The sequence below is a fragment of the Meriones unguiculatus genome, chromosome 14, assembly GCF_030254825.1.
Source record: "Meriones unguiculatus strain TT.TT164.6M chromosome 14, Bangor_MerUng_6.1, whole genome shotgun sequence".
Classification (NCBI taxonomy): domain Eukaryota; kingdom Metazoa; phylum Chordata; class Mammalia; order Rodentia; family Muridae; genus Meriones; species Meriones unguiculatus.
The window spans coordinates 25739570-25751652 of NC_083361.1; the positions used below are offsets into that span (position 1 = coordinate 25739570).

Here is a 12083-nt window from a genome sequence, read left to right on the forward strand (position 1 = left end):
GGAAGGAATATAATCACAGCATACAGCATACAAGTATGGAATAGTAAAACAAGTTGAAAAAGAAAAGAAGAGCTAGTTCAATTTAAGGATCTATTCTGATCATTCTGTAGAAGGGAGATGTTGAGAAAAAAAGTCATGGCTGAAGCCCACTCAGAGGTAAGTAGTATCTGTTCCAAGAATAGAACTGAGACAGATGAAGAGAGCAGAGGACATTTCAAAGATACCAAGAAGTGACTGTTGAGAGAGCTGCTCACTCAGAAGTCTGGAGAGTCCTGCTGGATCACATTAAGTCACTTGGGAGAAAATATCATCTAAAATAGCTTTAATGTAGGCTTTGATTTTTTTTAACCTCCTTTATTTGAGATTCCTAAGTGCCTCTACCTCCCTTCTAAACTCCCAACCCTAGGTAGAAGAGAAAGGACAGTAGAGACAGGGGACATAGACCTCTTTTAGATTTAGTTCCTTGGGGAGATTCCACTCTTCGTTTCAGGATATCTAGCACTCCAGCAAACCAGCAAATCAGCAATCCATCAGTAAGGACCAGCAGGAGCAGGGGCAGCAGCAACCTCCTTGAAGTGTTCTCCTAAGTACTTCTCTCTAGGAGTGTCTCTTTTTCCTCTCTCTCTCCCTCTGTTTCTCACTCTCTGTCTCTCTCTCAGTTCCTATTTATACCTTCAGAGTCCAAACAAGGATGTTTTTCTGCTGACAAAAACCACACCCCCTGCACAAGGCAGTTGCCATTTCCAGCAGACAAGCATCTCCCCAAGTTGTTATCAGCTGTGGATTCCTGCATCCCACACTTGGGATTATAACAAAAACATATTTATATAACATAACCAAAACTTCCACTACATCTTAATGTGATGTAGTCCCCAACCTTTCCCTTATTACTATTATTTTCTTATAAATGACTTGCAATTTAACAATTAATATTTTAATTTTTCTCATTTTATTTCAAGAGCTTTTCTTTTTATAAGCAAAGAAGGAGCAGGTGCTAATTGTGGCCTTAATATATGTTAGAATAGGTAAATGAAAAAATATTAATTTCATCTGTACTCCAACCACCCACATTAACCACTGTCAAATTTTTCTTTCTGTATCTTTCTTTTATAATCATGTGACTTTGACTATGACCATGTACATATGCTTTTGAATCAAATGCACTCCAATTATGCAAGGTGAAATAAGAGGAAAATAATTTGACACACTTTATACTGTATGCTTCAAAAATTTAAGAGGCACTAGTTTAAAATCTATTTTTATTTGAATATTAAATTTTTGAGTATTCATTATAAAATATGGAAGATAATACAATGATCTTCTATTCCTAACAGATAATATGCTATCAATTTTAGACAGACTCAAGTTGTAGCTTATTAGTGATAGGGCATTTGCCTAGAAAATATAAGGTCCAGAATTCAATTCCCAGCACCCTCCTAACAGGCATACATATAAATTTAGTATGCATAACCATTTAAGGAAATCGTGAAAATCATGAATTCAAGACCAAGTTGGTTTTCTGCTGTAAAACAAAATAAACTATTTAATTTAAAAGGAAATTATTGTAACTGTTTTTTCTCAGATGAGGGAATGAGATGAAAACTATTTCCAACCCTTTCTAGCTCTTTCAGAACTCTCGCTGGCTGGTTCAACTCTTCTGTTCCCATGAAAACTCCTCTCCAAGCTGACTGATTCAAACTGACTTCTCTTTGCTTCTGATTGAATTGCTCTGCGTAGACAAACTAATTTGGCAAATTAATCTTCTGGCTCCTTCTTATTCTCTGGCTTGTTCTGTCTTTACCTTATTTTCTCTGCAACCTGTCTCTGTAAAACTGTCGTTAAAAACAAAAACAAAAACAAAACACCTCCTTTCCTTGTACTGTTACTAAATAGCCTCTTTTCTGTCCTGTTATTGTGAGAGTTGAGCATATCCTATCTCTGACTCCTTCTGTCAAATCTTTCTCTGATTCACCACTTTGTCTGCTCCTCAATTAGACATCACTTTCAAACTTAGCTGCTTCCTTCTACCACCTAACCTTACCTTCATTGGTTCAGATTAAAGGTGTGTGCTAAGTATTCTGTATTCCAGCCAGATCATACTCTAATACAGAGCATGTCTGCATTCCAGCTGGATCACGTAGACCTAGAAGGTTATTGGATGTGATCCCTTCCCAGAGAAGCCATGTTGCTGGATTAAAACTCCTCTATAAATTATAAGTGAAGAACAGTGGAATGAGGAACCACTGGTAATAAATGGACAAAGTACACTATGTACACTGCAGGAAGTTATGATGAAAATTTGAAAGGTCATTGTTCTCTAAAGAGACAGCCAAAAGATATACAAAACAGATTGTTTTAAAAGCTGGAAATATTATCATCCTCACTAATTAAGTAGACAGAATTTAAAATAACAGTGAGGTGAGCGTTCACTCTACCACCCAAGGTCAAGTGAGAAAGACCACTGCCAGCCTTATCCCGAACAATAAGGCACTTGAGCACCGTGGAGTAAGTCAGCATGGCCGCTTTGAAAGGCAAAAATCAGATAATTCCATCTTAGGGAAAATGAAAGAAAACTATTTTAAAATGACTTTTATAGCTGTGACATATACTGTAGTGAAAACTGTACATAGGCAAAATTACTCCAAAGTGAGGGCATAAATCATCCTGGAAACATTAATGTTACTATGGTAAAGTAGTAACTTGCCAATAAAAATAATAAAATCTACACATTATGTACTAATGCAAAGTGAAAGCACAAATTAAAATGCCTCTTGATTAGGACCATGTAAACATGATACCTACACAGTAAAAACTGAAAACGGAGGCAAGGAGTATCTTCTAAATAACATGTATTTGATGAAAAAGATGGTCTTTATTTCTTTGATCTATTTAGAAATAATTTTTGCTATTAAATAAACATGAAACTAATATGCACAGACTGTGAGAAAATGAATAAATCCCTGAAAGAAATCCAAGAAGGGGCTGGAGAGATGACTCAGTGGTTAAGAGCACTGTCTGCTCTTCCAAAGGACCCAGGTTCAATTCCCAGCACCCACATGGCAGCTCACAACTATCTATAACGCTCATTCCAAGGGATCTGACACTGTCACAATAATGAACATAAAATAAAATTAAATTAAAAAGAAAAACAACACTTAAAAAAAAAAGAAATCCAGGGCTGGAGAGATGGCTCAGAGGTTAAGAGCACTGGCTGTTCTTCCAGAGGTCCTGAGTTCAATTCCCAGCACCCACGTGGTGGCTCACAACCATCTATAATGAGATCTGGTGTCTTCTTCTGGCGTGTAGGGGTACATGCAGATAGAATATTGTATACATAATAAATAAAATATTTTTAAAAATTCAAGAAAACACAAACTGGTGAAGAAAACAAATATAACTGTCAAAATCTGAAAGTGGAAATAGAATCAATAAAGAAAACACAAATGGATGGGATTCTGGAAATGAAAAATTTAGGAATTTGAATAGGAATTACAGGGGAATGTTTCAATAAAGTGTAGTGTTCTTCCTTTCTTTCCTAGCTCCCAGAATAATTACTCATGAGACTCAATATACTATTTACAGATACCTAGGCCACACAGCTAGGCTCCTCCCTGATTAGCTTGTAACTTCAAATGTCCCATTTTACTAATCTACATTTTGCCATGTAGCTGGTTACCTGTGCTCAGATACTAATTGTTTGTTTTTCTTACATCTTTCCAGCTTAATTTCAACCCCCCACCCTCCCACCTCATTCCACCCCTACCCCATGCCTGATTCTATGCCAGAATTTCTCTGCCTATGGGATGTTCCACCTTATAATTCCTGCCTCAGCTATAAGCCACAGTTGTTTTTTAATCGACATGTGTTGCCTCCATACACTACACAAGGGAAAGCTTCACCAGCAGAATACAAGAGATGGGAGAAAGAATCTTGGGCATTGAAGATAAAACAGAAGAAATGGATATATTGGTCAAAGAATGTTAGATCTAAAAAACTCCTGACATAAAACATCCAGGAAGGGGTTGGAGAGATAGCTCTGTGGCTAAAAGCACTGTCTGCTCTTCAAAAGGACCCGGGTTCAGTTCCCTGCACCCACATGGCAGCTCACAACTGTCTGTACAGCCAACTCCAAGAGATCTGACACTTTCACACATAAAATAAAAATTAAATAAATTATTTTTAAAAATCCAGAAAATCTGGGACACTCTGAAAAGACCAAACCTAAGAATAATAAAAATAGAGGAAGGAGAAAAATCCCTAAATAAGGCCCAGAAAATATTTAACAAAATTATAAAAGAAAATTTTTCGAACCTAAAGAAGGAGATGCCTATTAAAGTATAAGAAGCATACAGAACACCAACTATATTGGACCAGAGAAAAAAGTTACCTCACCACATAATAATCAAAACACTAAACATACAGTGCAAAAAAGAATATTAAAGGCTGGAAAAGTGAAAAAAAAAAAAGTAACATGTAAAGCCAGACCTATTAGAATTATACCTTAATTCTCAATGGAGACTTCAAAAGCTAGAAGGGCCTGGACAGGTGTGCTGCAGACTCTAGGAGACCACTGAAGCCATCCCAGACTGCTACACTCAGCAAAACTTTTAATCACTGTAGATGGAGAAAATAAGATAGTCCATGATAAAGTCAAATTTAAACAATATCTATCTACAAACCCAGACCTACAGAAAGTACTAGAAGGGAAACTATAACATAAGGAGGTTAATTACACCCATAAAAACAGAAAATAAATCATCTCACACCAGCAAAATCAAAAGAATGGAAACTCTCACACACACATCACCACCACCACCACCACCAACAACAACAACAAAATAACATGTGTAAAAGTAAGTTTTATTTGCCAAATTTAACTGTCATGTTGAAGGCTTACAGCCACCATCTACTAACCTAGACCTAGTCCTTGAAGCTTCTAGCCTCCATGCAATCTAATCTAGGCCTAGAATGTTTTCAGCCTCAGTGTTACATCTGAATAAGCTGTCTCTTTCTAGCTCTCCCTGAATTCTAGTTGGCTGGTTCAACTTAGCTATTCTGGCTTAAAACTCCTCTCCAAGCTGACTTACTCAAACTGGCTTCTCTTGGCTTGGGAGTGAATTGCTCTGTCTGGCCTCACAGCACTTTGACAATATGTTCTAATCTTTTGGCTCTTTCTCATTCTCTGGCTCAATCTGCCTTCACCTGTGTCTAGCTTGTTCTCTCTTCAACCTGTCTCTGTAAAACTCTCCCAGTAAAACTGTTCTCTTTCTCTCTGTGTGCTGCTCTCTCTTAAGTAGCCGCTCTTTCCCCTGTGTTTGTTAGAGTTGTGTATATCCTATTCTGACAGATCTTTCTCTGATTCATCAGTTTGTCTACCTCTCAATTAGACATCACTTTCAAATATGGGTACTTCCTTCTACAAAATAACTTTACCTTTTAAAAGGAATTAAAGCTGTGTACTAAGGATGTATCTGAGTTACAGCCAGATCACACAGAGGTCTTTGAACATAGAGAAGCTATGTTGCTGGGTTAAAATTCCTCTACAAACAGGAATCAACAGTCATTGGTCACTGATATTTCTCAGTATCAATGGTTTCAAATTCTGCAATAAAAAGACACAGATTAACAGAATGGACGCAAAAACAGGATCCATCCTTCTGCTGCATTCAAGAAACACCTATTTTTCACATGTCCTGAGCCAGCCCGCAGGACTCCTTGCAGCAGTGGCCTAGGTGCAGAGTCTGGAGCTGCTGTGGCAAGTCATGGCTGGACAAGCTTTTAGAAAGATTCTTCTGCTCTTTGACAGAGTATTAGTTGAAAGGAGGGCCACCGAAACTATAACCAAAGGCATTATGCTTCCAGAAAAGTCTCAAGGAAAAGTATTGCAAGCAACAGTAGTGGCTGTGGGATCAGGCACAAAAGGAAAGGGTGGAGAGATTCAACCTGTCAGTGTGAAGGTTGGAGACAAAGTTCTTCTCCCAGAGTATGGAGGCACCAACGTAGTTGTAGACCACAGGGATTATTTCTTATTTGGAGACAGTGACAGTCCTGGAAAGTATGTGGACTGAAATCACTGTTGAAATGGTGTCACATGAAGCTGTCCATTCCACCGATATTTTGAACTATTTCATCATGTAAATAATTTCATTGCCACCCCTTTATAATAAACTGATGATGCCTAAAGAAGTGAAACACACACACACACACACACACACCTCAACATCAAGAAGAGACATCAACTCAGGGTAAAGGGTTGGAAAATATATTACAAGCAATGGACCTAAGAAGCAAACTGATGAAGCCATTTTAATATCAAACAAAATAGACTTCAAACCAAAACTATTCAAACGGGGTATTCATCAAAGGAAAAATCCACTAAAATGGCATTTCAATTCTTAACTTCTATGCCCCAAACACAAGGGCACACAAGCTTGTTTCTATTTTGTGGAGTGATGTGAGGAGTGTTAACATTAACACTTCTTCCAAAGTCTGTTAGAATTCTGCACTAAAACTGTCTGGTCCTGGGCTTTTGGGAAGTGGCTTTGTCCCTTCCTTTGCCTTCCTCTTTTCTTCTTTCTTCCCCTCCTCTCCCCTTCAGCAAATTTCTTGCCTGGCAACTTAAGAGTTATCTCTTAAGTATGCACACACACACACACACACACACACGTCTTAGTGTTTGTTTGAGACAGGGCCTCGTGAAGCCCAAGCTGACCTCAAGCTCCCTGTGTGGTAAAGGCTCACCTTGAGCTCCTGACCCTCCTTCCTCCACCTCCCTTAAGCAGATGTGCTAGGATTGCAGATGTGCACCAAGATGCCTGAGTCAAGGTGGCACTTTTAAAGACAATTGCCGTGCACTGACTTCTCTGCATCTTTTGTACCGAGGTACAGCACCATTTCCCTGACATTACTTGAAACTTTTGTTTCTTTAGTCAGTTTTCCGTTGCTCCATCAGAAAGATCTGAGATGGATTTATTAAAGAGAGGTTTACTGTGGTTTGTGGCTCTGGAGGCCAGGAAGTCTGGCTCCGAGATTGGTGAATGAAAATGGAGTTCTGTAGAAATTTGCATGCTGGGAGATGGGCTTCCCAGCGCTTCAGACTCTGTCTCCTATAGTCTTCAACCTACAGAAAGATGGAGGCTGCGTTAACAAACCCATAAGCAAAAGCTTTCTCTGACGGTGAAACTGACCTGGTCTAAGGCAAGAACCTTTCAAATAATGGCAGTTGATGGATGCTTCCCCGAAACGGCAGACTGTCCCCTCCAACTTGCTGTTGAAGATAAAAGCTGCCTCAGCAGAGCTTGTTTGCACCGCCGAGTTCGAGACGTTTAACCCGGCTGTGGGCCACAGCGGAGGCTCTGGGTTGCCTCACAGCCTCTTTGCCCTCACACGCTTTCGTGTTGAGAAGGTGGCCCCAAAGGAAGTTGTGCAGGAAGTGGGAATCCTCAGACCTTCCGACTTTCTCCAAATAAAAGGCAGCTTAGGAAGCAGCTGAAGTCATCGCATTACAAAGTTCCTGTCACAAACCACGAGAAAACACTGAAAAACTTGTCATTTAGTTGGATCAAAAGTTTCACTCTCGGGTCCTCTATACAAACCTCCCAAGTAGCAGGTTTGGATTTTCAATGAATTTCAGTTTATTACTATTTAACTTCCTTTGTATATATTTGAGTTTCACGTAATGTGCTCCTCCACTTCCATTGCCTCTTCTGTGAATAAAAATAAATAAATAAAAATAAAAGAACGGAATGAAAAAGAACAGAACAACATTTACCACAAACTAAAGACGAGTGGATATCAGGGAACATTTAGAGAACCAGAAAAGGCTTTAGAAAAATAAAAGTATAGTCAGGAATGGTGCCGCATGCCTTTAGTCCCAACGTGCAGGAGATAACCAGAGCTACATAATGAGACCCTGTCTCAAATAAAAAATAAAAAAAGACCAAAAATTTTAAGAAATGAAAGGATGATAGCCGAAAAATTAAAATTAATAGAATTAGAAGAATCCCTGGGGCAGGGAGGAGTAGAGGCAAGAAAAGTAGACTGTCAGTGTGTGAGGTTTACAGAATAGGAAGCTCTGGAAGAAAGAAGTCGGGAATTGTGAACACTCTAAAAACCAGGAAAAATAATTAAAGTGTGTTGGCAGGAGTTTAAAATTCAATACAAGAACCAGAAGACGCAAGTTGGGGACTCACTTAGGAAATCTTGGGCAGGAGGCCTTCAAGCCAAAGACTGGTGCAGAAGGAATCCACAAGAGAATTTTTAAAAAGAAATTAAGAAAAAATGGAACTCTCAGACAGCTGGGTAACTGAGTGGAAACCAACTGTGTCCAACCAGAGCTGGACCAGTGAAGGACTCCACACTGACATCCAAGAGCAATGTCTGTGAGAGGCTGGGCTGAATAATGCTGGCAGAGGCCTTAGGGAGAAATTTCTGCATGAATACAGAAGTTTAAAAAAGTTAGCCGGAAGGAAAGAAAAATGATTGTTGTCACATATGAAATGAACAGAAGGTAGTCACCTTTGAATTTTTTTTTTTTCATATTCTTAGTAGTCTACGCACCGAAAATAGGGTTAAGCACAATTAGGATATAATGAGAAGGTAAGGATGTATTATTAATGGTGGTATAAAAACCAATTTTTTTTTTTTTTTCTGACAAGGACCTGCACAGGTCTGGCTCTGATGAGGTCCCAGGCACAAGGCTCCACCCCAACGCAGAAGCTATTTCCAATCGATAACCTCTCACCGATAAAAAACAGAGTGTCACTAGGTACACAAATCAGTCCTGAGTGTGTTTGGAGGTTCTAGCAGGGGAGCACAGCTACTCCTATCCTTGACTCCTTCGGTCAAGGGTCCTCCTTCGGTCCTCCTCTATTGGGGGAAGGTCATCCTCTTCTACTGACTGAGCACGCAGCTTCAGGAGGGAAGCACGTGGAGCGGTGAGGGAGGAAGGGGACACCAGCTTAGCCAGCCAGAGCAGCCAAATCATCCCTGGCGGATCAGTGGGGTGACAGATGTCGCAGCCAGATGGCCCTCATCCCACAAACCATTCTTAAGGCCAGGCCCCATACCGGGCAGTAGATGGCCAACACAGTACAAACGCAGTGGGGTTTTTGGAGGATCTTTGTCTCAGTAATGCTTCATGGCTGTTTTTGTCTTTTTGTTGTTACTGTTTTGGTTTTCCTTACAGGTCCTTCGTGTAGATACTGTGATGTCCAATTTTGTGTTGTTATGGGATTTTTATGTCTGTAAATGTTTATGTGTGTGTGTTTATGTGTTCATGGAGCTTGTTTTACATTTATTTATTTTTTAAATCACTTTACAGCCTGATCCCCACCCCCCCTCTCCTCTCCTCCCATTCCCACCTTCACACCCTCACTCTCCCCACCCCCTCTCTCCTCAGAGAAGGGGAGGCCTCACCCTGGCACCTCAAGTCACAACAGAACTAAGTGTATCATTTCCCACTGAGCTAAGGGAAAGGGATCCAAAGACAGGCAACAGAGTGAGAGACAGCCTCTACTCGTTGATAGGGAACCTACATGATGACCAAGCTGCACATCTACTAAATGTCTGTAGGGGATCTAGGTCCAGCCCAAGCAAGCTCTTTGGATGGTGGTTTAGTCTCTGTGAGCCCCCATAGGCCCAGGTGAGTTGACTCTGAGGTCTTCTTGTGGTGTCCTTGACTCCTCCAGCTCCCTCAATCCTTCCTCCCACTCTTCCACAAGACTCCCCAAGATTGGTCTATTGTTTTGTCTGTGGGTCTCTGCATCTGTTTCTCCCAGCTGCTGGATGAAGCCTCTCAGAAAACAGTATACTAGATTCTGTCTGCAAGCATAGTAGGGTGTCCTTAATAGTGTCAGGGGTTGACTCTCTCCCATGGGGTGGGTCTCAAGTTGGGCCAGTGATTGGTTTTGTTGGGATCAGCAAGCAGGCACTTCTACAGGCAGCCCCTGGGGCCTGGCAGACCGGGTATCAGGCATTTGGAAAGACACCCAGACCACCTGCTGACCACCTGGAAGCACCTGCGCATGCTCTGGATCACCCTATAAGAGAACTGGGGCCCCTCCTCCCTCTCTCTCCTTCCTTTTCTCTTCCTCTCTCTGTCTGTCTGTCTCTCTCCCTCTCTCTGTCTCTCTCTCTATCTCTATCTATCTCCCCCTCTGTAACCCCCTTTACCTAATAAACCTCCTGCGTGGAACCGATCTCGTGGTGTGATCTGTGAACCCGAGTGTAACCTCCATTCGTACAATTCCTAACATTGGTGCATTAGGCCGGATTAGGTACCCTCCTTAAGTTTACCAAGCGCGCCAGAGCTTTTGGGGACCTATTTCCTTCTTTCTCCTTCGCTCTAAAACTTCTCTCTGTTCTCCTGTCCTCTGTTAAACTAAATCTAAGGAGTTCTGCCCTTGACCCAACAGATAAACTCCCGCCACCACCACACCCGCCAATGCCGCTGCTACCGCCGCCTGGGCACACAGCGCCGTAACTGACTTTTCAAAACTTGGTAGGGAGTTTTCCAAACTTTAAAATTCCCGCTAAATGCCTGGGCTCAGCCATCTTGACTTTCATCAGAGGCTTCCACGTGGCCGGTAACTGGGCGCAGCCATCTTGGCTTTGGGAAAAATGGGCGGGACCTTGGGTACATCAAAGGTTTCCATGTGGCCGGTGCCATTTTTAGTTCAGGCAAGGAGGCCCTGCCTCCCGTGTGCCTCCCTCTTCCCCGCAATAACCCAGCCCCTTTCCCAAGCTGCTTCTATTTAAACGCCCTCATAATTTTCTCATTGGGTTGAACCGATCTCGTGGTGTGATCTGTGGACCCGCGTGTAACCTCACATTTTGTACATTTCCTAACAGGTTTGCCATTCCTTCAATCTCTGTTCCATCTTTATCCCTACACTACTTATAGGTGAGACAAATTTTAAGTTGAAGATTTTATGGGTGGGTTGGCGTCTCCTCCCTCACTGGAAGCCCCACCTGACTACATGAAGTGGGAAGTTCAGTCCCATATCCCTGCCCACCCCCGCTCCCTCTCCCCCGCTGCTAGGAAATGGGACCTCATGAAACTGAAAAGCTTTTGCAAGGCAAAGGACGCTATCAGTAGGACAAAACAGCAGCCTTTAGAATGGGAAAAGGTCTTTACCAACTCTACATCCAACAGAAGGCTAACATGCAAAATACATAAAGAACTCAAAAAATTAAACACAAACAAACCAAATAACCCGATTTTTAAAAATGGGGCACCAGAGCTAAACAGAGAATTCTCAGCAGAGGAATTTCTAGTGGCCAAGAAGCAGTTAAAGAAATGTTCAACATCTTTAGTTTTCAGGGAAATGCAAATCAAAATGACTCTGAGATTCCATCTAACACCCATCAGAATGGCTAAGATCAAAAACTGAAGTGACAGCACATGCTTGCAAATATGAGGAAGAACCAAGTCTTAACCTGATTAAGAAATCAAGAGATAATCTGATAGTGCAAAGTCAAAAAAAAAAAAAGGAGAAGAAAAAGCAGCTAAAGTTGTGGCAAGAGTTGGCTGTGTGGGACAGAGTCAGAGGTGGGACCAATGAGCCACTGTCTTATTGTTATTAAAACCTCATATGTGGCTTCTAATTATGTGCTTATACGAGGTTTGTTTGTTAGTTAAAAACTCAGGCTGTGGGAAATAAGAGAGACAAAAACACTAGGGTAGAAAATACGAAGCTAAATGAGGAGTGATCCCAGGTCTCTGGTACATTACTGCCATTGGGAAGCTAAATTTCAGTTCCAAGCTTGTAGCAGCCAGCAGAAAGTGGGAAATGTAATCATCTGTACAGTTTCACAGTGTCCAAGAGACAAAAACAAACCACTTACTCAGGAGAAACAGATCTATTTGTGGTACTGAGGCTGAGAGACAGTTTTCCCGTCTGTCCACCTAAGGGGACACCCTGTGACATCCTCAATCACATCCTCAACCTGCCTTCAGTAAATGTAACAGTGCCAGAGAGCTACTGCTTCTCCTGTCTCTCAGCATCGGTCATTGGCAGAAGGCCAACACCAAGCCCACTGACAGCAGTTCTGAGAGAACATAAAAACATGTTCATGGTAAA

The 12083-nt window shown here is 41.4% G+C and overlaps 2 protein-coding genes across 4 annotated transcripts in view; one reads left to right on the top strand and one right to left on the bottom strand.

Annotated features, from left to right (window-relative positions):
• The window catches only part of LOC132647175 (uncharacterized), a 55705-nt gene that overhangs the window by 13446 nt on the left and 30176 nt on the right, over window positions 1–12083 (bottom strand). The window contains exons 2-3 of one of the 3 annotated variants that reach the window (XR_009585483.1): window positions 7596–7706; window positions 4845–7513 (exon numbers count right to left, since the gene is read on the bottom strand). The exons of 1 other annotated variant lie outside the window; for it this stretch is intronic. The gene's annotated coding sequence lies outside the window, so the exon portion shown is untranslated. Of the gene's footprint in view, window positions 1–4844; window positions 7707–12083 lie in introns of those variants that run through there. One more of the 3 variants, XR_009585482.1, reaches the window with a different exon arrangement.
• Window positions 5763–6068, top strand: LOC110556053 (10 kDa heat shock protein, mitochondrial-like). The gene has a single exon (XM_060367004.1). It carries the CDS (start codon window positions 5763–5765, stop codon window positions 6066–6068), a length of 306 nt encoding a protein of 101 aa, XP_060222987.1.